Raw genomic sequence first — 27,559 nt, forward strand, 5'->3', positions numbered from 1 at the left:
ACTACACCACACGAATTTAATAGGCAACAATCTACAGTCAGATTTCTATAAGCGATACAACAGGCGGCCGCTGCGTACCGGGCAGGCACAAGGCCGCGCCACTCGCATCTGGCCCTAATCTTGATACAAATTCTAATAACAACGAGCAAGTACCTACGAAATATACCGCAATATAATTATCTTTACAGACATTGGGCAGTGCGTGTCCGTGTTTGCAATTAGTGTACCGACCACGACCGCAGCCACAGCCGCAGCCGCGCCAGTATTCCGCGCTACCCCGCTGCGCCCGCGCCGCCATTTAACCATAGCTCTGATTAACCCGCGCCTCCTCTAATGTTTCCGGAAACCACTCGCCAATAGCTCGGTATATTTTATTTTGCTTCGTTCTAAAATCATAATCCTAAAAGTCTTAAATTCTAAAAGTTCCGTGCATTTGCAATAAATGAATATGAATAGTCAAACAAGACAAAGAGGTACTTGCATAGTAACATTTGCATATTAGAATTATCATCATTTACACACTCACTTACTTTGAGATCCCTAGTTTGGTTAGGACATTACAGGCTGATCTGACCTGATTGTCCGAAAGTAAGATGATCCGTGCTTCGGAAGGTACTTTAAGCCGTTGGTCCCGGTTACTACTTACTGATGTAAGTATGTAGTCGTTACATGAGCCATTGGCGGCTCAATAGTAACCCTGACACCAGGGTTGATGAGGCTGGTATTCCACCTCCCAACCCACACAATAAGAAGATCACTTACAAAATATGCAAGCAAGCTGATCTACTCGTAGGTACATAGTCAAGGGCCTTTGGCGGCTCAATAATAACCTTAACACCAGGGTTGATGAGGTCCGTAAATCCATCTCAAAAAGACGAAATATGCAGAGTGACTTACCTGTTAATTGTAGGTACCGCGGCCTTGTTGGAAAAGTTCCTGCGCCAGTCTTGTCCCCAGGGCCAGGCAGTCGGGTGTCGTCATAACAGGTACTGCCTTCAAATAGACATGTGATTTAAAATTGCAAGAAAGCAATTGAGTTCGAGGCATGTTTTAAAATAATTTCAAGATTTATGTCAGGGTGTGACTTGACGGGAGATCATACAATAGTATAACAATAGATATTACATGTACTTTAAGTACATGTAACTAGAGACTCATACCTGCAGACAGACTGCTTATACAGTTTTGCAGGGCATTTCTAAATTGTATATTTGGTATTAAAATTTGATAAATAAATAATAAACCCACAATCTCCGGAAATACTTATTTTCATTATGTAGTCGTTTTCTACTTGGTACTTTTAGTTAGCGGATACGTAGTTTTTCTATCAAGTACCTTACCTACCTCTTCTGTAGGTACCCTATTTAACGCGCGTAGCATGATTAGAATGACAGGACGGAGATAAAATATTACAATTTACACACTTGGTCCTTGATATCGCCTAGTGCGAAAGAGACGAGTGATATTCCACTCTAATCATAGTAATCTACTTTTAATGGGTCGATAAGTGATTAAATTTTAAATAAGGTAAAAAACAATTACCTTATTAATTTTGTTTCGCCGTTTCGGCCACGTAGCAGCCGTGGTCGCGCGATGACTGGCGCGGCGAGTGGTTGTCATTACGGAGGTGTAACTACCCTCACTTCAATTTTTTTTCGGATACCGACACATAGACTTAAGTGTCCACATCGACGATAAGTCGCGATATTCCTATCTTGTTTATCACTGGATTCCACGTTGATGACAATTGAAACCCATATTCTCTATTGAAATTCTTGCGCATTTTGATTTCAATACCGTTACTAGGTACCTATTCTTTTTCTATCGTGTGGGTTTTTGAGGAGGAGTACTGTTATAGTGTTGACTATATTTCATCTAGATTGACAGAATTTTACGTCGGTGGAGCTCGATACAGGTTATTAGTTCGCGTGTCTCGACACTGCTGAACATCTCGATGTTCAGCGATAGCAAAATGCGTCTGACGATTCTTCACAGCTGCTATGTGCACTTTTATGCGTTCTTTACTTAGATACTCAGATGTTGTTATGTTACTTTGTGCGAGCAAGCGAAAAACGGCCTCCGTGGTCCAGCGGTTGAGCGTTGGACTCACGATCCGGAGGTCTCGGGGTCGAATCCCGGTGGGGACATAATGTTATGTTAAATATGGTATAGGTTTGACGTAGGAACTAGATACATCGATGTATATTTCTGGTATCGACTATGTAAGTACTATATAACAGTTGTGTGCGGTGACGTTACACTATCTATCCCATTAGCAGATTTGTTGCACGTGAATAATTGTCAGGAGCGGCTCACGAGCGTGAATGGATGCGATACGAAGAACCGACCCGGAAGGGAAACAATGCAGTTCCTCCATTAAAAAAATAGCTTTTCAGGATAGACGAGGAGCGATGCGTGCGCGGCGCCACCGAGGGCTCGTGAGGTGCGCGCGCGCAGCGGTCACGACGCTCGTTAGAGGCCGCATTACACTTGGTGATGGCGCGGGGCGAAATAATGAGCGCGACAATAACACGCCGCGCGACACGCGAGCTGATCCCGCGCGGACAACGCGGCGCTACACGCCACCGTCATCGTGACATCTTGCCCGCCCAATATCACGTCGCACGACCATTGTTACGGTCTTCTATCTAAATTAGATTACTTACCTACGTGGAGAGTCATCCCGGTCTCGAAGGAATGCCAAGAACCAGTTCATCCTCGGCCGTCGCCGCCTCAATAGAATTTAATTAAAATAGCTCCGCTTCCGTTCGACTCGCAGTTACAAAACACAAACAAAAAATGCTACAGAAGCCGTCGTCGGGCCGCATTCGACACGCCCAGATCCGTCGCCATCGATACCCCGGCAGGAGGATCGATTACGACGATATTACTGATAATCCGACTATTAGATTCGAATACAACGTTAATCGATTAGATTTCACGGAGCGATGCACGGCTAAACATAATAATCGTTCTAATGAATAAAAAAGATAAATTTACATTTGGCGAGGGGGCCGCGATCGTTCGACCGCGCTGTTGAAACCGATCCCCGCTCGAAATTGAACCTTACCCCGCGGATACAAACCACAATGTGGCCCGCAATAAATTAAATGTGATACAATATATCAGGGTAATGGTTAATCCCATTTTGTCGCGGGCAGACAATGCGCTCCACTTGCGCAGCTGACACCAAAAAAACCTGTCCCGAGGGGCGCGCATTGTCCGCCGCCCTCGGCCTCGCCAAACTGCCGCGATCAACACACAATGATAACCCTATTTTTTGCGAATTAGATTAATGAATATGTTTGCAACAAGTGGGCAGTCCGTGTACTCGACAAATGTTCAAAACATAACAATGTCAAAAAATGATTCGTTGGTTTAATGTCTGTTGCATTTACACCGTATGGTGTGCCGCAAGGCAATAATTCCGGGCCCATCTGCTTCTGTATTGCGCGTGAGAAAATCCACGGACCAATCTGTGCAAACAAAGGATTTAATTCTAAAACCAACAATGTCGTCCGTACGGCGAGCGAGTGAGTGGCGAAACAAATTGTTGGGCGAATTAGTTCGCACCAAAACCGGCAGTGTTCTGCATAAGTATTTGCCGCCGCCTTATACGGCGTCCTGGCGGGCTGCAGCGGCGGCCGCGCGACCTGGGACCGCCATTGTTGCAGTATGGCTTCATTAGGGCTCCGCGAGGAATGTAGCGCTAGCTATTTGCCCGCGCCTACCGCGGCGGCGCTGCGGAGATAGCGCCAGCTACGAGCGCCCGCGCCGCAGACGCCGCTATCCCTTTACGGCGGGTACACACGGCATGCTGTCACATGCGCCGCATTTCATTTAAAAACATGACCAGCTTTATATTCCGGCGACGTCGCCTCATAACGCGAGATGATACGTGAACTTGCGCAACTCTGTATAAATACAAATATCATAATATTATCACAACGCATCACACTTCACCTTTGATCTGCAGATTACGCATCTGAAAGTGTTACGAGGAGCGGCGGGATGGCGAAATAAAACCGCTCAGATTATAATCTATTTTCATTGATTTAATAGACATGTAGGATTACATATACATATTTTATCTCGTCATAAAACTATATTATATGCATTAATTATTCAGCTAGTGTGATCTAGTAGTGATCCGTGAACAAACAACAAATAGGTAATGTCGCGAGCGGCCGCGGCGACGGTCGGACCCCGGCGGCACCGCGCCACGAGGCCCTGCAGGGGAGGCAGGGGAGGGACCGAGCGGTGACACTGGCGGCTATCTCTCATGCTGCAAATAATATGGTAAACTATGTGTGGCAATCCGATGCCTCCCCTTCCCTAAATATATTATTAGCTTACTTACATTATTGTACTTTGGAAAATGTGCAAGAGGAATAAAAAGCGAAGGAAGAACGAGAAAGAGTGTCGATAGCTGAATGAGGCAGCATGAGAGAGGCCGGGACTCGCCGCCGGGGGCCGAGCGAGGTGGCGCCGGGACATGAGGCCACTGGGCCGCGCCAGCGGGGCCCGCGCCGGCCGCTCGCCGCAGTGTTAGCTACAGTTATAACACATTACACATACACCCGCGGGCGCCACACTCTACATTATGAACTAGAAAACAATATGGCAACTTGCAATACTCTCGCCGCCGCACCGACACAGTCGCACCGACTATCCGAGAGTTTACAGGGAAGAGTGGTTGTAGATCATTAACGTGTTACGGGGCGATACACACACATTAGTACCTTAGTTCACGCGGGCTGTTATATTCGTGGTTCAGCTGTTGGTGTACGGCGAGGGTATCCATAACGCAAAACATTCAAGTGGTACACCCCGCGCGGGCCGCGTGGCCCCGCCGGCGTGGCCCGGCCCCGCGGGCGCCCGCGGCTCACACACACGTACGCAACACTGGCAAGATTCAACTAAACACAACGTAAATAAGGCTTTAAGCCGCTTTGTACAATATTCATCATCTTTGGCTTACAGCGCCTCTGGGAAGCGTAAAATATACTTTGATAAGCTTTCAAATATGAGTAAAAACTAACGTTATGTAACGACCGCGATAAAACAATGCGCTATGTTTGACACAGGACATGTTCGATAAAACATCGTGACGATATATAAAATATATGTGAATAAATCAACAGAATATAGTGTGATATGTCGTGTTTCGCTGGCGGCCCCGCGGGCGGGGTGGCGGGGCTGGTTGGGTTGCCCGCGCTCGCTCCATATACATCGTCGGCGCTCTTCGCTTCCACATCCACTACAGATCCTTATTTGACAAGTTTGCGCATACAAGCCCTGAGATCCACCGACACAAAGTTGTCAAATCACTAAATTAAATACATTTGAATTAACTAATCAAACGACGGAAACAATCATAATTATTACTATAAAAATAAGTAACAACAAGTAATAACAAATTGTAATATGGAAGCGAAACAGGCCCGGTGCCTTTAGTGGAGGATTTGTAAAGGTCGCTGGAGCGCCCCGCCGGCGGGGCCCGCCCGGTGTACTGTCTGCATGCAGCAGCGGCGGCGGCGGGCGCTACGACACGACGCCACGACGGCACTACACCTACTGCACTGCGCCGCCGCCGCCGGCCGCTCCAGGGTACTTTGGCACAATCGGTGACAGGCGCGCACATAAATTAATACCGAACGCTATAGTTAATCCTATTATTATAAATATTATTCCATTACTCAAAACTGACTACAAAATTATAATCACAATTCGAAAAAAATAAATTATTACGATATAAATGTAACTCGACTGGACTCGCACAAGCTTCGCCGTCACCGAGATCGCTACATACTGTCCGGCCGCAACTGTCACTTCGTCCAGTATGGCGGCGGCGCCTGCGACGGCGGCTCGTACTACACGATTACAATTAACCTACACGTACTCCGCATCGGAAACAATCCAGAATTTCAAAAATAAAAGTGTAAAATCTCAAAAATTAAAAATACTCTCCAAAACGTACATTAACTGTAAAATACAACAAGAGGTCGGCTCCACACGCGGCGGGCCCGCAGGCTCGCCGCTCCGCTACTCTACGTGTATTAGTATCAATGATCCACATCAAAATTAATCCGCACAGACATCGAGCTTACCCTACGACAGAGAAACGTCCAGATACGATACATACAAACGATGCGACGCTGGGTCGCGTGAGTATAACATAAACGGCCTATACAAAAATAACGTCTCATACGAAACCAACGACGATCTGATAAAAATACATAACACATACATGTCAATGTGAGATATTTATATATAACATGTCAATATATCGGGAACACGTACAGAGATTTATAATTTATATTTATTTATAATATTATCGTACACTAAACACTACATAAAGCATTACATTTGTGCTTTGTTCTCTGCGCTGTCCGCCGCCCCGACGCTCGGCGATCCCGAGACATCTAAACAACTAAATATTTAACTAGAAATTAAACTTAACACCTTTGGTTTATGTGATTACATCTAAACAAATAATACTAAGTAGAATACTGACCCGGCGGGCCGACGGGGGCCGGCCCGGCGGGCGACGCCGTTTGTACTCATAGTACTCGACAAAACGTGTATACAATATACGTAAAAAAAATACAACAAAAATAAAATAAACGGTAAAATCTCAAATGAATAGGACAAATTCGATATGAGAGATGACGCGGGCCCGCAGCGGGCGGCCGCGGCTGAGTATTGTAACATTATGCTATGCAATAACACGTACACAACGAACGACTAGACTGGATACACCTGCGGCTGCGGGTGGGGTTACTGCGGCGGCTGCGTACGACCTGCTCAATATGTACAACGATCGATAATTGCTCTAACCTCTCAATATATCGTTATAATAGGTAATCTCAATGGAAAATATACTCATCATCGCATCAACAAACTAAGAGTTCGACGATTTTGTAACATTTTTATCATTTTTGCGCGTGATTAGTCCGTGGCCCGCGGTCCGCGACCTCCTGCGCCCGCGCCGCAGGCGGAAGGCAATTAACTAACGTCACCCATGTCGACCTCGGAACTACGGGTACGGGTTTGTGCGTTAATATTTAAGCTACTTGTATACTTTTGCACGAACCTATGTCAACATTATTGTGAGTGTAAAGTTAATTGATTCCGTTTGACCTGTAGTTTAGAGTCAAGTATTTTGATGTGAGAGATTGTTGTATGACTTTTGTACTGTAATGAATTTGTACGTCGTAATAGTATATCGTCGGGGCAACGCCCCGCACGGCCGGGGCTGCGGAGGTCGCGGACCGGAGGCCACTCAGTTTACACCATAATTTATATAACACGCACTACGGTGGCATAGTAACTATGATACCTACGGAGCCGGGGCCCGGCTAGGGGCTAGGCGTGTGGACAGAATCTCATAAGAAAACAATCTGACAGACGCCGAGATAACGGCTACGTGACACTACGGTAACATACTGCCGGCTCTACCGCTAATTTCGGCCGAAGGAGATCGGCGCCGGCGCGTGACGTCACCGCCGACGACCGCCCGCGCGGCGCGGAGGTGCGTGCATGCGATTGCAACTAGCGGAACGCGACTCGTCGCGCCGCGCGGCCGGTTCGAGCGACGGAGGTGGCACCGGTGACGTCACGGGCGGCCGCGGGCCGTGTCGCAGCTAATTTGTCTCTAAGTTTACCCAAACAAGTATGGCGGTCGGTAGCACTCGTATGCAATTTCCGTGGCGTGTGTGGCGGCCTCAGTGGTCGGCTGGCGGCGCGGGGTTGTAGTCGGCGTTCACGAACGAGAACCCGCGGAACTCCTCCTGCAACCACCACACGCGTTACTGTCTGCTGCTATATTGTTTCTCAAATGCATATCTTCAATGTGGCCTTTTTATACTCCCGAGGTGCGAGACAATGACGTACTATTGGGACCTGCGAGCGTTTCAGCGATTCAGTAATAAACGTGTACAACTTATATAACCCACTGCTTGGCACATACCTCCCCTCGATCAACCGGAGGGGATATGGAGCATACTCCACCACGCTGCTCCACTGCGGGTTGGTCGAGGTATTTGGGCTAGTAGCCCGGGATCAGCGGATTAACGTACCTCCCGAAGCATGAAATTATTACTTAATTACTTTTTAGACAATCAGGTGACTTAGTCTACAATTTCCTTACTAAACAAAGGACAATCTCACAAAGTGATTTCGACAATGTCCAATCGGGAATCGCACCCCGACCTCTAGGTCGTGAGCCCAACGCTCTAACCACGGAAGCTGCTTGTAATATAATAAATTAATAAACCTGACAGAAGAGTTAATAAGGTTCATCAACCTCCGAATGTACACGAGTTGTCGTACCTGGTTGATGGTCCTGATGACGTCGATGGGCACGGGCGTGAGCACGGGCTCCTCCTTGGTGAACTCCGCGTCGAAGTTCACCGCCTCGCGCCGCGACCGCTGCAATACGACGATAGCTCACTCAATACAGACGTTTATAATTAATTCAACATAAGCTTAAGCTTAGAGTTACTAATGAGGAAGTGCTGGTGTAAGGGAAAAGAGGCAAATATTGAGAGTTATTGAGGACAGAAGAGGCAAGATGATTGGACACTTAATAAGACACGACGAATTTATTAATAAACATCATTGAAGGAAAGCTACAAGGAAAAAGAGGAAGGGGAAGACCAAGAAGAGCTTACATGGAACAGATTAAAGAGAAGGCGAACATCGTGTCTTATAAGGAGGTAAAGGAATTGGTCTTTGGTAGACAGGAATGAAGAATGTTACACCGACAAGAGCGTAGTTCTTAAATTAGCGATGCGAATAAGCTCACGACCCCCAATTGGGGTAGTTAGAGGTACATCCATCGCAAGATCGAGGTTTCTGTTAGACCAATGTGATAGGTGGTATGATCAATACAGTAAAAATAAAGGTGAAATATACAAAATACATGTTTAATTTTAATTTTCAGAAAGATGAGACATCCAATGTCTAAAGTAAGGTCAGCGGAATTCAATTTCGTAACTTATTATTCTGAGTAAGTTTTAAAGCGTGACCCAGCGTGTGCTCGTGGTCGTCTACGATAAGCCAATGTCACTCCATCTTCACAAGAATATTAGTAAAATGTGTTCCCTTTTTATTTGTATAAATATTAGACGCATGTTATTTCTATCTATTGAAACTAACAGATGACCCATTGACACCTTGCGAAATGACGTACATTTATAAATTTTAAATTGACCTTCAACAAGTTTATCCAGGATAATCACTTTGAAAAACTGTAATCGGGATCAAATATATGTGAAATAATTCTTGGTTATACTAGAAGCTTAGAAGCCTTCGCGGAGGGATTAGTTTGATTGAGAATCTGTGTTGATTGTGCTGCAACTCCCGCACAATCCAGGATGACGTGTGAGGCAGCGTGTGTGGTGTGTGGTGTGTGGTGTGGGGCATACGCACGACTTTGGGCCGGAAGGGCGGGCGCAGGCGGCGCGCGTGCAGCGCGTCCCAGTCCACGTCCTTGAAGAAGGCGTGCTGCCGGATGCCGGCCGCGCCGCCCGCCACGCCCAGCCGCCGCGACGGGTTCTTGCTCATGAAGCCTGCGGGGCACACGCGTTACTACACCGACAACACTATGCAAAGATTACTTACGACATTAACACACTAACATTTCACTGCCGACCACCGACACCGATAAAATGGCACGGTGTGTCGTTAGGATTTTTGGCCCTTGCAACGTTTCGGTCTAGACCACCAAATCTGGTATAGAGGGTAACATGATTCAAATCCTGGTTACATTTACCTACAATCAGGTAAGGCATCGTTCAATAGTAACCGTTACAAGGGTTGTCGTGGTCGGTTAGGGCCCTTATAACCACGAGTGTGTCTGTATGTATGTACCCTTGAGTATGGAGACGGCGTCTTTGGAGAGCCAGACGGGGTAGAGCACGTCGTCGTGCAGGATGGACTCGAACAGGTCGTCCTCGTTGTCGGCCTCGAAGGGCGGCTGCCCCGCCAGCATCTCGTACAGCAGCACGCCCAGCGCCCACCAGTCTACCGACACGCCGTACTCCAGCTCCTGCAGGATCTGCGCACCACACATCTTGTTTAACCCATGACTCATAGAGGCACGCAGCGCTCTGTATCTACGCAAGCAATAAATACCGCACGCCTTGGCTCATACACGTACAACGTTTTACACAACACCGTATATATCATAACATACCATAAACAGCCTATATACGTCCCGCTGCTGGACACAGGCCTCCCCTCAATCAATGCGGGTTGATGGTGGTGTTTTTACGGGTAATAGCCGGATAGCCAAATTATCTCACTCGCAACTACCACAGCATCACGCCTGTATCCCCAAAAGTGCAGGCATTTCCCGCCAGCTATGTTTAAGAACCATGTAATAGGGGCGAGCCTATTCCCATTGCCAACCGTGCACAAATCTTGGAAACCACGTTATACCAATTATATAATAATGATCCAAACATGAATTCTAACTCATAAATTCGAATTCGAGATTCGTAACGTACAATAGATCTGATACCAGCAGGGTCTCTGAAATTTCTTTTATAAATTGAATACAATTTCAAGTCATGTAAGTTCGACGAGTCTCCAATTTAAAATATACATCGATTAACTGAGTTTGAAGGTTTATTTAATGTTACAACTCACCTCAGGCGCGATATAGTCCGGGGTGCCGCAGAACGTGGTGGTGGTCGCGCCGTCTGCAACACACGTACCACGTGTATGATCACAGTCACCATATCAGTACAATGTAGCCAGGTACGGTACAAGTACGTCCTCAGCTCTCATAATCTCATAGTCACAGGGCAACACTGCGTCGGCCCGCCCGGGGACCGGCCTCCGCAAACCCCTCCAAGCGCTTTTGTCATCATCGGACGAAATATATAAACATTTAGAACTGCAAAATGTCCTTATCTACAATGTGACTGTGTGCTTCATGGAAAATGCTTAGCGTAATCGGGTATAATCTACCATAAAACATAATACCGCGTATACGACGGTAATCTCTGCCCCACACCCCCTCTGGGTCTTACTTTGGTCTTAGATGGCCGTAAACCACTAAGGAGTAAGGGGGAGCGTGCGCGAGCGTGTATCTCGCTCACACTTACGCGTTAGTCGGCACACCGTAAGAAGTGTCCGGAGTGTCAACTCTTCTATCTTATTGCTTAGTGGTAAAATTAAATTACATACACGTGGCATGTAAGTGCACATAATAATAATAATAAATTTATTTTCAGACTTTACAATCCCTATGTGTTAGTACTTACAATTTTATTTTATTGTTAGTAAAACAAAAAACTTAACGATACAGGGTGTTAGTGACAACGTAACGTATACTCAAGGAGATGATTCAAGCCATGATTCTGAGTTAATACTTAGTGGAATTTTCCGTCGCAAAATTATTGATTTTATTTTTAGTTATTTTAAATTATTTTCAATTATATACTTTTGCGACGGAAAATTCCACTTGATATCAACTCAGAATCATGGTCTGAATCATCCGTCAAAATTTTCGTTACGATGTCACTAACACCCTGTATAATGGGTGTACGATAAGGTGCAAAAGTCCAATCAGATTCATGCAAAGTAATAAATTAATTGGTTGCACTTAAGACGTCCTGATTACATGTCATTTTTGTAATAGACCAAAAACACCTACAAAAACATACATTTTACAATTATGACAACTAATGTTTCATAATTCACCACTGTTTAAAAATAATTCGCTGGGCTCAGTGTCTGCAATTTTGGTCGTACATACCGATGATGCCCTCCTTGCACATGCCGAAGTCAGCCAGCTTGCAGTGGCCCTCGCTGTCCAGCAGGATGTTGTCGAGCTTGAGGTCGCGGTAGATGACGCCGTGCGAGTGCAGGAACTGCAGCGCCAGGGTCACCTCGGCCGCGTAGAACCTGCGGCACACCACGGGCATGGGACACTGGTACTGCGTGCATCTCGCGACGGTATACTCCTGAGCTATACGTAATCAATTGGCTGGTATCCTAGGCCAGAAATTAATTATGAAATTCTGAATATGAAATAAAGACAGATCTAAAACTGTCAAAATCATTTTTTTCTATATCTAACTAAATTATGATTTTTAATAAAGACAAACGTAATAACAAGGCCGTAATTTTTTTATTTTCTATGACGTCACAATGTGCTTTTTTGCATACAAATTCCATAGTAATTTCGTGCTGTGACGTTTAGTAAAAAGTAACTGATTTGAAGAATCGGAAACTCGCCTATTATTTATGATATCCCAGAAACGCAACAATGTAATTTTGGCTATATTGAAAAAGTGTACTCGTACGTATAATCGGTACAAAACTGTCAGCTTCCAATACGCTTCAGATAATATAATACCAGCACACTGCAAACTTTCATTTTGAGCGTTCTCTCAGAGCTTCTCATTCCAGTTTAAACTGGTAACTGCGACATTCGTATCGTAGCACCTTTTTTTATTAAAATGGGTTAACTTTCTTTTGTTACATTATAATAGACCGCGTTTGACTACAAAATCTCACCTAGTGGAAAGTGACGTTGAGGTCTACAAAATACCTATCCACTCTAGCCCTAATAACGCCAAAATTATAATGTTCAGGAAACACAGAATGGATCTTATGGCGGGCTGTCCCAAAAGCCGAAGCTCATGCGTGCAATTTGTACGCAAGCACACGTGCCAAAGCAAACCTCGCCACTATAATCATGCGCGTGGTACCTGGCGCGCGGCTCGTCGAACTTCCTGGCGCGCTGTATCTGGAACATGAGGTCGCCGCCGTCCACGTACTCCATGACGAAGAACAGCCGGTCCCTGGTCTGGAAGGCGCAGTGCAGCGCCGTGAGGAACGGGTGCCGCGCCGCCAGCGCCAGCACGCGCCGCTCCGTCAGCGTGCACTCCACGTCGTCGTCCTGGATGATGGCGTCCTTCTTCAGCACCTTCACCGCGTACACCTGCCCCACCCCGACGACACACCATTCATTACTATTGTACTCATTGAAAAGTGCCAGAGATAATTTATGTTTGAATTTTCGAATTAGTTATGAAACAAATCAAATCAATTCATTTGCGAGAACACATACCTAAAACATACATACATTGGACACATTAAAAATAAATTGGGTATGTTACAACATACCCAATTTATTTTCACCAATATCACAATATCATATTGTGTTGGTCAGGACGTAATGTCACGATTCCTGTGATATTGAGCTACTCAAATTTTTTTGTACCTCTGCCCACTCCATTAGGTATTATAAGTGTGGTTTTATGGACATATGTAGCATAAAACATTTTGCAAAAACAATATCTAACAAACTTATCTGTTATCATCTGAATTGAGCTCCAAAAAAAAAGTCCATTAAAAAATAAAAAGTACAATACCTATTACTAGTGACGAACACAAAGTGTACTTCTGGATGACAAGCTAAATATAATAATCATTTCTTCATCTTACTAGTTACTGGGGAAACTAACATAGTTTGTAAGTGCTCTTTACTAACCATCTTGTTGTCTGAATAAATGAAGTGAATTGGACTAACCTCGTCCGTGCCCTTCTTCTCAGCCAGCATGACCTTCCCAAACGAGCCTTTGCCCAGCACCTTGATGAAGGTGAAGTCCTCCAGCGCCACCTTGCCCGCGCCGCCGCCCCCGCCGCACACTGCACCTGACACACATCACTCGTTCAACAACACTCTTCTGAGGATCAACTATTAGTTATCTTACAAAGGAGACCACCTTGAACCCTTCCCATTCTTCTCCGAACATAAGCATATTTATTTTACCCCAGGTAACTAGACCCATACCAGACCATACCCTACAAAAGCATATAAAAATAAAACTTATATAAATATCATATCCAGCATCAACTGCATCGGCGATCCGGCTGATAGAGCAATATTAGTAACGTCGCGTGGTAACAATTATTGCAAATTATATCCGTTCCATAATAACCCTGACACCAGATTTGCTGAGGTTGGTAATCCACCTCACAACCGTTACGATAAAAGAAGATATCCGTTCTTAAAGACCACAAGAGCTACTTATATGAAGCTGAAATCCCCGGCAGAATAGGGTAGTTTCCAAGTAGTCAAATCAGAACAGTTACTTATTACTTATGGAATTTGTGTGAAAAAGCAACCTATAAAGACATAGAAAAACGTGAGATAATGTCGCATTTATTATTAAATTTTTCTTTACTAAAATTCATAAATAAGTTAAATGGGAAATAGAAAACGTTTTTTGACACCTTTAGAGCTATCTTTATTTAGTAATCAGAATTTCATAATTTATCTTTGTCCTAGGAAACTACCCAATTCTTAAACCCCACGCACACCAAGTCAACCGCCACCCTAATCACCATATTAGTGTTTTCTTCTTCGTAGTTTCGTACCCGAGATGACCTTTAACTGTGTTATTGTTTTCTTTTGGCGCAATTAAGTACCTAATTGTATTTATAAATCAACCATCTTCTTGTGGTGCTTCTCTACTACTGGAGATGGCGATCAGCTCATGGAATGTGTGTCTGTCCCTGGCCATAGGAAACATCTCTACCGCCGCCACCTTCGTCCACTACTTGATGTTGTCTAACCAAGATTTTGCCCGACAATATAACGTCATCTCGGAGCTTGTGCCCTGGATATTCATTTTTTCTATTGTGAGCTGCCTTTTCCAACTGACGCATTGCATAACAACCATACAAGTGCAATATCTATCATGATTTAGTACAAAACCCAGCACACCCTTACAAGTACCCGCCACCAAACTCCCTTGATAGTACAAATGTAACCTTCGTCGTAGCAGGAGAATATGTCGCGCAGGTCGTCCCAGTGCGAGCCCCACTGCTGCGGCGCCGGCGCCGGCGAGTGCAGCGCTGACATACAATGTGCACACACGTAAAGCAAACTATTAAGGGAAACTGAGTTCCGTAGCTCAAACACAAAATTTTGAGGACCGTTTTTTGGTCTATTTGTTAAATATAAATGCTCAATTACTAATCTTTCATAAGTCTGATCTGTGATTTGATCTTATCAGAAACTCGTTTGTATGTTGTTTTTTAATTTTATTTTGATGATTATAACTTTAAATTTTACTTATTTAGAAATGTAAAAGTCACAAAGTAGAAAAAACTCACAAAACTCATTCTTGCTATTGTACTGTCGATATATTGTTAAACGTCTCAAATTCATCATCAAAGCTTTACTTCACGATCAAAATAACCTGTATCATTTTAATCAAGACGCTAACTACATTTTCATTATAGCTACGGAACTCCAAAAAAAAAAACAAAAGTTTCCAGCAAGTCCCGCCACCGAAGCTCGTCAAAGTATAAACCTTCGTAACAGGTGAATATCTCCTGCAGCTCGGCCCACTGGGCGCCCCACGGGTCGCGCACGCCTACACAGTGCACACAGTCACAACACACACATAAAATAAAATAAAACAAAAAATAAATAAATTAACAAATAAGTGCTTCGTAAAAACAAACAAGATGTTATTGCGTAATATTTTCATTACATCACACTCCTGTTGTACGCATGGCTGCGAGTTTGCTTGAATCAATGCAACACGAAATTTCAGCTCAGTTTACTAAATTTTAGCTGTATACGGAACGCCAATTCGACTCCTTACTTTGCATGGAATACACATGAAACTAATTGCGAACCGACGACCTTGAGTAATAGACGCGCAACTAGAATGCATTGACGGAGGAGGGAAGCTTTTGCCATCAGCTACCACGAAGTTTACCAATGCGAGCTAGACGGTCCCTTACTCCTTCGTACCTCACAATATCATCCGACCATCAGCCTGGTGGTCTGCCTCGATATCCCATACCCTCCCTTGGCCACCATTCAGTAACAGCCTTAGTCCATCTGTTGTCTTCCCGTCTCGTCAAGTGTCCTGCCCATCTCTACTTAAACCTAGCGATTCGTATGGGATTCTCTTAAAATGCATAAATGTTTTTGTCATAATTTTAATTATCATAATCCTTTTTGCATAACATTTTTTAGCATAATAGTACTTTCCCATAATAACATCTAGGAATACTGTTTTGTTAGGTATAACTTATTTTTGGACTAATATTTGTTGGTATAAATTTAATTCGCATATAAATAGGTATCCATAATTCTTTTTTAGAATAACAAATAGTGTTTTGTCATAATTTTTACAAGGCATAACATTAGGTTAGGGTGCGGCGGGGGTGGCCTTTGGGCCACCCCTAAGCCGCCAGCATGTTTATCTTACACACGAAAAGTATACCGAATGATGACCAACAGCATGAAATAGTGGCAAAAAATATAAAAAGTCACAATCATGAATCAAATGCAGCCAAGGAAAAAGTAAGTTTCGAAAATGTTCAAAGTTGCGTCAATACTTTTCTTATTCGGAGTATAGTTTTTATGCTTATAATAATTATGCTTATATATCATTATTGCCATTAGTTATTATGCTTATAGTAGTTATGACTTTCAAAATTATGCTTAAAAAGTTATGACAAATTAATACTATGCGAAACTAATAATAGGACAAGTAACAGTATGCCATGGTAAATTATTACATAAAATTTTATGAGTAAAAATAGAGAACCGATTCGTATACCTACATCTTCGACTTTAGTACGTCGCCGAATTTAGACTGGTTTTGAAGTAATTAGCTACATCAAAATTGCTCCAAACTCGTTTTAATGCGAGGAGGTGTCCCTCCTATGCGTAGTATTATTGTTCTTGTACGAATGGAGACAGCAACAGTTATAACAGAGTTTATTCACACAGTATAGTACATACCTTTCTCGTCGTGCTTGTCCGTGGGCTCCTTGGGCTCGCCGTCCCCGGGCGACGCCTCGGCCGGCTCCACCACCGGGTTGTATTGCTGATACAACACAACAGTTAATGCGCGGTCTCAAACTTCAAAATTACGTTTTGATATTGAGTACGAAAGCTACTTTTCAAAATAACTGTATTCTCTGTCATTCAATTAAGTAAATAAACAAATATTCGAAACAGACGAGAGAACGTCGGATTCCAATTTCAAAATTGGAACGTATTTGAAATATACTGGGGAGTTAAAAAACAACATCGAAGCAATTCATCTAAAAAAAAGCAATATTGCTATTTGACATTTGTTTATATGCACAAATGTCAAATTGCAATATTGCTTTTAAATGAATTGCTTTTTTAACCCCCCTGTTTTAAAAACGGTCCGCGCAATTAAGAACTGAAGTAAGTTCCAGCGAGGGTGAGATCAAATCTATCTCGGCCACTGGTGGCGGGCGGAGAATTACTATTCTATACGTAGCAAACATTATTCCCTATTCAATAGTTAAATAAAACAAGAGTGTGGTTACCCTGGCGCCGCGCGGACGGCCCGGCGTCTTGTCCGGGGAGATGCCCATCTCGCTGAGGATCTCGGCCATCATCTTGGTGTTGATGCCGCAGTTGTTGGCCACGTTCTTCTGGCACCGCTTGTGCACGTTCATCGAACACACTGCATCGGCAACATCACAATGTTGACACACAATAATTATGTCTCTATTACAAGCCTTTTCTCTATGAGATAGTGTAGTAAGTAATCTGTTTAAGACGACATGCCGCCTACTTTGTCAATAGCAGGCATAAATACATAGTACATAAGCATAAGTAGGTACATATTGTCTTTTGAAAATATGAACGCCCACTAACTTCTATTTTTAGAATAGCTTCTATCTTTAAAATAATATTCATTGAACTCAAACAAAGAAACTTAGTCATTGTAGACTTATGTTGATTATCATACTTAAACAATCTGATGTATATGTAATGAATGAACCATCTTTACGCAAAGAGTTGAAATTTCTCGACAGTTCCAGAACCGTCGCCAAGCGTGATAAAAAACACACACGATTGCCGTACGCTTTAGATAAAAAGTCCGTAATAAAATGTGTGTGCAACTCCCTTGAAGCAAAGGTCTAGTCCACGGAATAGAAGAAAGAGGTTGGGGGCAAAGGCCCAACGCGCATTTTGTATGAGAACCGCTGTCGCCTGTTCAACCCCACTCTCTTCTATCTACTCCTACAAACAGATAACTACGATAGCTCTACTGCTTCTCAATGCCATACCCATTTTACCGGCAATATATATTTTTCGTAAGATGCAGCATACAAAAGTATTTGTTTGATAAATAGCCGATCATACTAAGCTTTTAGGCTTGCCTGTGATAAGGAGGGATCTTCTTGTATGATAGTCGATATTCGAATAGGTTATAATACATAGAACGACCTTTTAATATACTATTGCGAAGCGAAGTGGGTCGTAAAGTTTGCGGACGAGTGCAGTGTAAAGTTGAAGTATGAACTATTCGCTCATGTATGGCGCGTGTTTTGCGCTCACTTGGCGCTAGCAACCTCTTTCTTCCATCCCGTGGTCTAGTCTATTCGCACGAGATTTAACAGTGTAGTGTGAAATCCGTGATAGCGCTGTTCGAAGAGTGCGTGACGGGCTCTAAACCACTGAATTCGACTTTACAAATCTGAACTCATGTTCGGACTATATTTAATTGATATCACGTGGTTTTCAGGATTTGTGCCCAGTTAATGACAATAGGGTCGCTCCCTATGACATGGGACTTAACATAGCTTGCGAGGAATGGGTCTATTACTGTGCCTTGCCCTTTCAGGGATACAGGGATGATGTTATGAATGTATGTGTGTGTATAACGGTGTGTAACTGTGTACCTTCGCACTGCAGCCCCTGCTTGATGAGGCCGTAGAGCAGCGAGCCGCAGTGGTCGCAGAACGTGAACCGCTTGTACGAGTGCACCACGAAGCGGTGCGGCACGTTCACGCTGAACCGCTGGCCGCCGGACACGCCCACGCCGCCCTGCTGCTGCACCCACAACGCACACGCTCACAAGACATCGCCACACGAGGCGCAACACTTACAGACACCGCCAGACACTAGTCATGGGCCAATAAATCTCGGAATGGACAGCAGAAACAAATGACGAGAGGAGCAAGTGTGAGATGATTTAAAATCTATGTAAGTTTTTCTTTTTGACTGATCCGCGAATTTGAATTAAGAATTAGTTAACAAAGAGTACGACGTTTGACCACGTTTATTGATGACATCATGCATATGTATTGCTATAGAAATGTATTCTATCATTTTGACGCGGTACTCTAGACACGCAGAAGAAGTACTGAGAGCGTTCGGAAGGTAATTTTTATCCTGGCGCATTAAAAAATCCTCAGATGGACATGATGAACCGAAGAGTGCCAGACTACCTAACCATTACCACTAGAGGTTGTCGAAATTGAGCAAACTATTATCATGTCTGGTCCATTGAGTGTAATGTTGTTACTCTATTTCGCCATGAAATAAATAGACGTTACCAACCGTATGTATATGCTTACATATGGTAATAAGTACCATCTAGTGTCAGTGTCGTATCATTATGAACACTTTGGCAGTTAGTATAGTACAGATCCTTGCCATCGGCACTCCATTTGCGCTCGTTTTAGCTGTAACTTAAAATGGCGAGGGCCCTCTCTTTTACGTAGTATATTAGTTACTGCACGCTATTATTATCTATCTTTGTTGCTGTCTAGCATTCTAATCGCGTGAACATAATTATCGAGCGTGTCACTCATAACACAAATAGCTTAGAGAGTACCATGTTGTCATCCTTACATAGACGTAATCAGAATGCTCAATTACTGCCACTGCCCGTAATTTATGTCACCTTTACGATACTTGCCGAGAACAATGGGCGATAACAAGGAGCCGATGCGATCGCCTTTTAATGACGTGCAATACAAAATAGATATTTATATACATAACAGTGGCCATCAACATGTGTAAGTATTTAACAGGAAGTATTTTGGTGGTGCCTAGCCATAACGCCCATAAGCCCATCGTTTTAAAGCGAACACTAAAATACTCTACTATATAAATGTATACTTACTTCTTCCTTCATGCCGGGGCACTTGGTAACGACCGAGGAGTGGCAGCGTTTGTGCACGACACAGGTGCACACTGCAATAGACAATGCATTGTTAGACAATATCGAGTTTGAGAAGCACAAGTATTGTAATATAAATATGTGATGTGATGCATACCTTGGCACTGGTATCCTTGCTTTCCTAGGCCCCTGTAATACGAAATACAAGTTAGTCAATATGCAAGTTTATCTTTCAAGTTTCAGAGGATTATAGGTTTTAGATTTCAAATACTGAATTTCACCATCAGCAGTCTCTGTCTGTTAACACACACCACCACACATATCAATGACACACATACCACATATTGTACTGTATTCATGTGTTATGTCTGATTGTTGAAATTCTAGTTCTGTGCAATAAAGTATATTTGATTTGATTTGATTTGATCAATCCTCATTCAGGAGTAAGAGCCTACAAGTCACCTAAGAGCCACCCACCCACTCACTCACTCTACCCTTCAGATACAAAATTGCATATAGGAAATCATACAATCTAAGGCGTTAAGATGCTTTACGTACCAGATGAACTCCCGGCAGTGCGAGCAGAAGGTGGGCTGTCGCAGGAAGGTGGCCATGAACTTGTGTCCGTTGACCTGGTGCACGCGGCGCCGCATGGCCCCACGCCGCCGCGCGAACCCCGCGCCCTCCTTGAACTCCCGGCCTCCGCCGCCCCCGGCGGGCCGCGCGGCTCGTGCCGCTGCGCCCGGGTCTGCACCCGCTGCACGCAAGTACCACATACCGTTATAGAATGAGGAAAGATCCTTATTATTTATTTATTTTCGGAAAACCAACAGCTACTTTAAACAATGTAAAAATATATATGATACAGGGGAGCCAATTATAGGTTTCCACAAATAGAAAATCCAATTATCCAATTTTAATCAAAATAAAGCAAAATAACTGTATATTCCATAATTGGTACTCAATTTGATCTAGAGTCACAGCTTGTACCAGCTTAGGCTGTGTAGGCATACATATACATATATAGGTATATGGACATAAATGTAGCCAAAACCTATCATATAAAATAATTAAAGTCATTCATTAATGAAAAATATATTCAATAATGTCTCTAAGAATATGATACATCAAAACAATTATATCTTACATCAGCCACAAAACTGGGTCACACTTGCTATTCCCAGACTCATCTCTGAATTAAAAATATTTTCATGAAATAATAGCATGCAGCAGATGAATATAAATAGACATCACTGACCTTGAGAATTCCATTTCAGATCAACTTTGAGATGCAGTTTTCCTTGAGGTTCCAGATCCACCTATAAAAGGCAATCAATACATTACTGCAACACAAAACAAACAAACCTGTAAATAGCATTGGAATGGCTCAGGTGAGTCAGTGACACTCGTGCCAATGCAATGTTTGAGAAATGAGGAAAATCCAAAACATATCCATACTCCTTGGTGAGTCAGTCTTGTTAGATCTGTGAAGTGGACAGGAAGTATCAGTTAATGTCCACTTCAACACAAATAGCTACCTCATTCATCAGTAGCTCATATTTAGGCTCATCACTGAATGCTCCCACACGCCAACAACTCATCACGCTCAGACACTAACAATGCCACATGGCCTCCAGCCACTGCTGCCAGATACCACATATCACACTAAATAAACAAGCAATTTCTTCAATACAAGATAGTGTATCTTACAATACAAACACAAATCTGAATAATCTTATCATAAGATTAAGGTGGATAGATAACTGTCATATTGACACCAGTTTGTCACCAGTTGTACGCCAAATTGGTGGTTTATGATAGTGGCAGTGGTGAACTTACCCAAAAGTCTGTGGCATCCTTATCACGGTGCATCAGATCTTCAAAAGGAATAGTGCAGTTTGCAACAAAGTCATCCGGAGGAATTGCTGCATCGTGGAACACAGTGATACCCAAGCTGAAAAACCATGTTAGATTGAATTATTTGAGTTTTTCGAATCTTGAATGTACAATGCAGACCCAAGGAGATTCAATTAGAACAAAGGTTTATTTTGTATACTTTAGTTTGTTAGAAATCTTATCAACAAGAAAACATGCAGGTTTTTGATTAAGTTTATTTAGTTTGCTTGAATATCACGAGTGATAAGGTGAGGAGTGGCGACGCACCTGGTGACATTGTGCACCTCATGGATGAAGGTCTCGTTCCAGACAGGGTCGAAGGTCTTGGGCTTGGTGCTGGAGCGGTCGAGGTGGTGTTCGTCCGCGTCGATGGACACGTACGGGTCTATCGGCTGGTCGTCTGCACACATACAAGTATTTACATGTAACACCAACACCCATTTTCGTAAACATGCTCCGCCTAGTTGTCGCGCGAGCCAGTGCCTAGCGCAACAGTGTTTACATTGTGCGAGGTGCGGTTGAGCGGGGGCCGAGTATTTCGGGTCGCAGTGAGGCTCACCTGGCTTCCCGAAGGTCATGTTGTGCCGTTTCTGGAAGTCGGTCGGCCGGAGCCCCGTGGCCTCGCACACCTTGACGCGCACCGTGCCGCTGAACATGGTGACCGGTCGCCGAGCCCGCGCCACCACACGATCACTTCCACACTATAAACCCACACAAAATCATTGACGGAGCTTCATATTTGAAAGAAATTAAATAAAAGGCTTGACAGCGACGAATTCGGCCATGGAGGGATATTTTAGTCTATGGTCAATAATGGATTCCCATTCGATTTCTAAAAAAAAGGTTATGGGATTGTTTTTGGTCCGTGCAGGGAGGGCCGCTAGGGAGAGGGAGAGGGAATTAGGGATGGGAATAAAATAAAAATGAGTCAACTCACCTATGGTATTGTATAACAGATTCTGGGATTCTTCGAGTATTACCCATAAACCTTTATTATGATTATTTTATTATTACAAAATTTCATAATTTTCATTTAAGTTCACATATCGAAACGGATAGTATATTTTTGTACAATTTTATACAGAAATGTTTAGATAGAAAGAGTCAACAAATACGAAAGAAACGTAAGAGAGAAGAGGCAACAAAATGACTTTTCATTTAGTGTTTATCAAACGAGATTGAAAAACACATCTCTTTGTTTTTTTTTTGGAAAAAGTTTACAAACAGCTGAGATTGACAGACAGAATTCTTCAAAAATTATGAATAATTTCTAATATTATATCGCCGCAGTAACAAACCACTTAGTTATAAATTAAGAAATGGGTTTCTTAACTATATTGAAAAAGCTGCGACAGAAGGAGAAGGAAATGAGAATACTTATGCTGTATCCTTTTTAAAAGACAACCTATATGAATCTTTTGTTTAGCTATTTTGTGAGAATATTTCCTTAATGAATAGTACAGTGGGCTTGACAATGCGGGCAAGACGACAATCTTGAAACGATTTAACGGCGAGCCCATCGACACCATCTCGCCCACGCTGGGCTTTAACATCAAGACACTGGAGCATCGTGGGTTCAAGTTGAACATCTGGGACGTTGGTGGCCAGAAATCATTGAGGTACTTACTTTTTTCTAATTGATCCTTCACAAATTCACTGAAGATTATAAAAAAAGGTGATTTTATATTCAAGAATTATCATTATGACATAGATAGTATAGTACCAAAATAACATCTTGTATAGTTTCTTATTTATTTGGAATCAAGATCACAGCAAAAGTAGTGGTTAGGCATGTAAAACAAAATAGTATCTATCATAATAATGAATACATTAATATTACAGATCATACTGGAAGAACTACTTCGAGAGCACGGATGGCGTGGCGTGGGTGGTGGACAGTGCGGACGCACGGCGCCTGGCGGACTGCGCGCGGGAGCTGCACGCGCTGCTGCGCGAGGAGCGGCTGGCCGGCGCCACGCTGCTTGTGCTAGCTAACAAGGCTGACCTGCCCGGGGCACTCACCATGCACGATATTAAGGAGGTACTGTTTTTTTACTATCAAGGCTCCATCAACAAAACCTCCAGCTCACCACCTTGCTAATTCTGTTCCCCTGTTTCTCATGAGAGTTCTTCTCCAAAATATTAACTTAAGAACAGCATGTAACCATACAACTCAGTAGTAAAGATTTTGTATGCCAATAAAATATCCACATTTGAAAGCCTATCAAATCTAAAATTCAGCACAGCAGTTGGTTTAACTCACCATGCTACATAAAGCTACTGATAAGAACTTGCTAGGAAATTGTTTTTAATGTTCTAAAAATAGTTACCTACATCTGAATCTAATGAATGATATCATCCATTTATATTTATGTACCACAGGCATTGGACCTGGACAACATCAAGACGCATCACTGGCGCATAGTGCGGTGCTCCGCAGTGACCGGCGAGAACCTTCTGGAAGGCATGGACTGGATGCTGGACGACATCGCGTCCAGGATATTCACCCTCGACTGAAGACTAACATCTCTACTAAATATGCCAGGAATTCCACGCGCGTCGTACTGAGGTGCTATTATCAAGATGGTAGATGTAAATTATGCTTCTACTTTTTACTAATTACTACAGCAAATAGTGATGTAGCTTTTGATGGATGGATCTTATCATTTCCAGTTTATAGAACAAGGTTTTATTCTTCCATTGAAATGTTTATTCCATTCCATGACAGTTTCTAATGTAAATTGTAAGCTGTGATGTCATGATCTTAATTTATGAATTATATAACTTTTTAAAAGTTCATTTGTTTAATTTTATTAACCTTTTACTCACACCATGATGTAAAACTCACAAGTACAATATATTTATACACTTGAATAATAGACTACACTTAGACTGGCTATATACTTAGACAGGGAGGGTGTACTAGGAATGTTGGGAGTCGTCTTCAGCTTCACCATTGGTGTTGTTGAGATGGTTCTCTGTTGTAGACTCATTTGTGGTTGCAGGGCAAGTAGGTAATAACTCCTGTGTGACTCCTGGGCTGGGCTCTGTCGGCATAGATGTGTCTTGTTCTACACTTGTATCTAATTTGCTGTCATCTGATTCTGAAAAATGGAACAATTTGTTTACTACATCATTTCTACTACAAAATTGAACCTAAAATCAAAAAATATTAATAAAAATGAAAAAGTTTATTTAGGTAAAATCTACGACACACATATACATTTACAACATTAAAATATACACACATTACATTAAATAACACAAAGTTACCTTTTTCTTCCTTGGGGTCTATATCTGGTTTGGGAGGTACCTCATGTCTGTCTTCCCCATCACTGTCCTCTTTATATTTATCATCCACATCCATGGCAAACTTGTCTCTCTTTCTACCCTTATCATCATTCATATCTTTGTCACTTTTGCCAGTTTCTGAAGTTTCGGAATCCTTACGTCTCGGTCTCTTATCTTCAATTTTCTCATCATGAGGAGTCTCCGGATCATTTTCCTTGGCTCCTGGTCCACGTCGCAGGCAGCGCTGCTCTATTCGCTGAAGTTCCTCCTGAAGCTCTGCTCGTTTGTTTGACATACATTCTGGAAAACATGATAAAAGTTAAATGTTTATTTTACAACACAAATAATAAACCATTACACAAATTTATAAATATTAGGTTAATGTTAGTCGTTATTTCATTACTCACTGCGATATAAAGGACCATATTTGGCTGTAAATCACATTTAACAGTTAAAATTGCATGTTTGATAAGAGCAGGTACTTGGTAAACAAAATTAACTTGAATACTTGATTAGCAAGTTGGATGTGTACTCACTTTCATGAAACTTTCTGCTGGAGTTAAGTTTCTCATTAGCTTTGTCAGTCATCTTCTTTGGCAGCCAGTAGATATGTGGCCTTGCTTTGGTGAGGATGAAGTTACTGAGGCTTTTCTGTGACGCCTCCCACTTCTCAAATTCCTGGACACGAGCCATCTTGGCTTCAAGTGCCTTAATCGTGGCTTTCCTCTGATCCCGCTCTTGGAACAGGTTCTTCCGTTCTTTTTGTTCTCTCTCTTTTTCTAATCTGGCTTGTTCTTCTATTTTTCGTTCCACTTGTGCCTTCTTTTCTTCCTGAAAATGTATTAGGTACAGATTTTTTAGCGAAACAATGTCAACTGGATTAAGCAGAATTTGTAGAATATTTCTCTACCTTAGTTTGTAATACAATTTCCTCCTGTTTAAATTTCTGCAGTGTCCCCAAGAGTGATCCGAAGATGCGTCGGTTGCGCGTGCGTGCCTGCTCATCGTCCCCTTGCGCGCGCAGCACAGCAGCGCGAGTGGGCAGCTCGCGAGACACCGCTGAGGGCATGCGCGCGCGTTTCCCGCCGGGGCTGTCCTCTTCACCATCACTGTCTTGCACTCTAGCTGACAATCTGTGTAGGAAAAACACAACAACACATCGATCAATTCAGGGAATCTGGAATTCGTTATTTACACTTACGTTACGTGAATGACAATGACAAAGGTATAAAATATAATTAAGAACATTATTATATAGGATATAATTACGGATGAACCCGTTATGGTTACCTGCTAAACACTGTTTTAGTTTCGTGTTTTCTTTTCCCAAACAATTCGTCATTCTTGTTCGCGTCAGAAAAGGAATTCCGGCTGCCGGGTCGCGCCCCACCTCGTGGATATTCTCCGGATGAATTGAATCTAGAAAATACACCATGGTAAGCTACAATCACAAACTTAATAACAGAAAATTTGTAAGATAAATCACTAACCTATCATTGTTAGAAAATCTCCCGGACGTTTGCACTATCTTCTTGATGTTTTCATCTATTTTGTACAAGCTGCTCTTCTCATTTTCTAACTGAGCTCGTAAAGCACTAAAAGATAAGGCTACTTCTGTCCCCATAATATTTGAAATGCTGCAATTAAAACAAGAATTTTCATTAGCACTGCGTCCGACTCCCGTCAGTCAATCAGTATTTTATTTTTTTCCAGTTTTTGGCCTGGTTACAAAGCCCTGACCCTTAAGTCGTGTATTCAAGTTTTTGTTAGTGATTCTATTTTGCTGTACACACGCATAAAATACGCGAACCGTGTATATTTAATATTCTACTATTCAATATATTTTTTTTCGATAATTAGAACAGTATTTTTCATAAAATCCTTGGTTTTTGGAATAGCACAATAATCCATTTGCTGTAGATACCCGCCCGTAAATACCTCAAAAAAAAAAAACATGACAAAGCTATTCGCCAACAGATGGCGCTATAATATTCGGTTAGTTCATCTACTCGTTTACAGATGGCACTAAATACAATTCGTATCAATTTTTGAATAAACAAAAGCGTTTCAGTAGTCCAATCAGCCTCTCTGATCAATACCAGTGCCGTGTTTGGGTGAATATCAAAATGTGCCAAGTTACCTCGTAGCTAGAACTATCCTTTTTCATGTCGGAACCCAATTTTTCACGAAAAAATAATATGAAAGTTCGCCACCAAACTTGACATTTTGATATTCACCCGTTTATCAAAACTTACAAGTCTACACTTTCACAAGCTAAAAGTTACTCATGATTCCGTCTTCTTCTTATCGTATGGGTTATGAGGTGTATTACCATTACGATTCCGTGTAAATTACGTTTATCAAAAAAATTAGAGGTATTGTAAAATATACTTGTGAAATATATAATTATATTGATACTTGTAACC

At 42.6% G+C, this 27,559-nt stretch overlaps 3 protein-coding genes and 1 long non-coding RNA gene across 8 annotated transcripts in view; 1 reads left to right on the forward strand and 3 right to left on the reverse strand.

Annotated features, from left to right (window-relative positions):
• LOC126375006 (uncharacterized) overlaps positions 1-1,616 on the reverse strand; it is a 49,464-nt gene extending 47,848 nt beyond the window's left edge. Inside the window, exons 1-2 of the long non-coding RNA XR_007567530.1 lie at positions 1,543-1,616; positions 898-993 (exon numbers count right to left, since the gene is read on the reverse strand). This is a non-coding gene — a long non-coding RNA (uncharacterized LOC126375006). The remainder of the gene's footprint in view (positions 1-897; positions 994-1,542) is intronic.
• Positions 1,617-4,034: 2,418 nt separating this feature from the next.
• LOC126375007 (protein kinase C) lies at positions 4,035-22,930 on the reverse strand. 5 transcript variants are annotated; one of them, XM_050021839.1, is made up of 20 exons: positions 22,402-22,930; positions 22,110-22,242; positions 21,786-21,900; positions 21,205-21,265; positions 20,505-20,703; positions 20,104-20,135; positions 19,950-20,020; positions 18,721-18,868; positions 17,356-17,495; positions 16,796-16,880; positions 15,345-15,407; positions 14,800-14,883; positions 13,553-13,677; positions 12,729-12,961; positions 11,771-11,919; positions 10,657-10,709; positions 9,877-10,063; positions 9,436-9,575; positions 8,335-8,433; positions 4,035-7,793 (listed from the first exon to the last, which is right to left on the reverse strand). In XM_050021839.1, the coding sequence occupies exons 1-20, from the start codon at positions 22,496-22,498 to the stop codon at positions 7,728-7,730; spliced, it is 2,280 nt and encodes a 759-aa protein (XP_049877796.1). In that variant the 5' UTR covers positions 22,499-22,930; the 3' UTR covers positions 4,035-7,727. The 5 variants fall into 5 exon arrangements, with proteins under 5 accessions (XP_049877796.1, XP_049877797.1, XP_049877795.1 ...); XM_050021840.1 differs by having other exon boundaries at positions 13,553-13,671; positions 18,721-18,871; XM_050021838.1 differs by having other exon boundaries at positions 18,721-18,871.
• A 79-nt stretch (positions 22,931-23,009) lies between these two features.
• On the forward strand, positions 23,010-24,636 carry LOC126375009 (ADP-ribosylation factor-like protein 2). The gene is made up of 4 exons (XM_050021845.1): positions 23,010-23,226; positions 23,306-23,461; positions 23,685-23,883; positions 24,225-24,636. Exons 1-4 carry the CDS (start codon positions 23,162-23,164, stop codon positions 24,357-24,359), a joined length of 555 nt encoding a protein of 184 aa, XP_049877802.1. The 5' UTR covers positions 23,010-23,161; the 3' UTR covers positions 24,360-24,636.
• Positions 24,628-26,844, reverse strand: LOC126375008 (pinin). Its single transcript, XM_050021844.1, has 6 exons — positions 26,624-26,844; positions 26,424-26,552; positions 26,044-26,266; positions 25,670-25,964; positions 25,116-25,433; positions 24,628-24,946 (listed from the first exon to the last, which is right to left on the reverse strand). Exons 1-6 carry the CDS (start codon positions 26,755-26,757, stop codon positions 24,765-24,767), a joined length of 1,281 nt encoding a protein of 426 aa, XP_049877801.1. The 5' UTR covers positions 26,758-26,844; the 3' UTR covers positions 24,628-24,764.
• Positions 26,845-27,559: the final 715 nt, after the last annotated feature.

The sequence above is a fragment of the Pectinophora gossypiella genome, chromosome 18 (genome assembly GCF_024362695.1).
Source record: "Pectinophora gossypiella chromosome 18, ilPecGoss1.1, whole genome shotgun sequence".
In the NCBI taxonomy this organism is placed as follows: domain Eukaryota; kingdom Metazoa; phylum Arthropoda; class Insecta; order Lepidoptera; family Gelechiidae; genus Pectinophora; species Pectinophora gossypiella.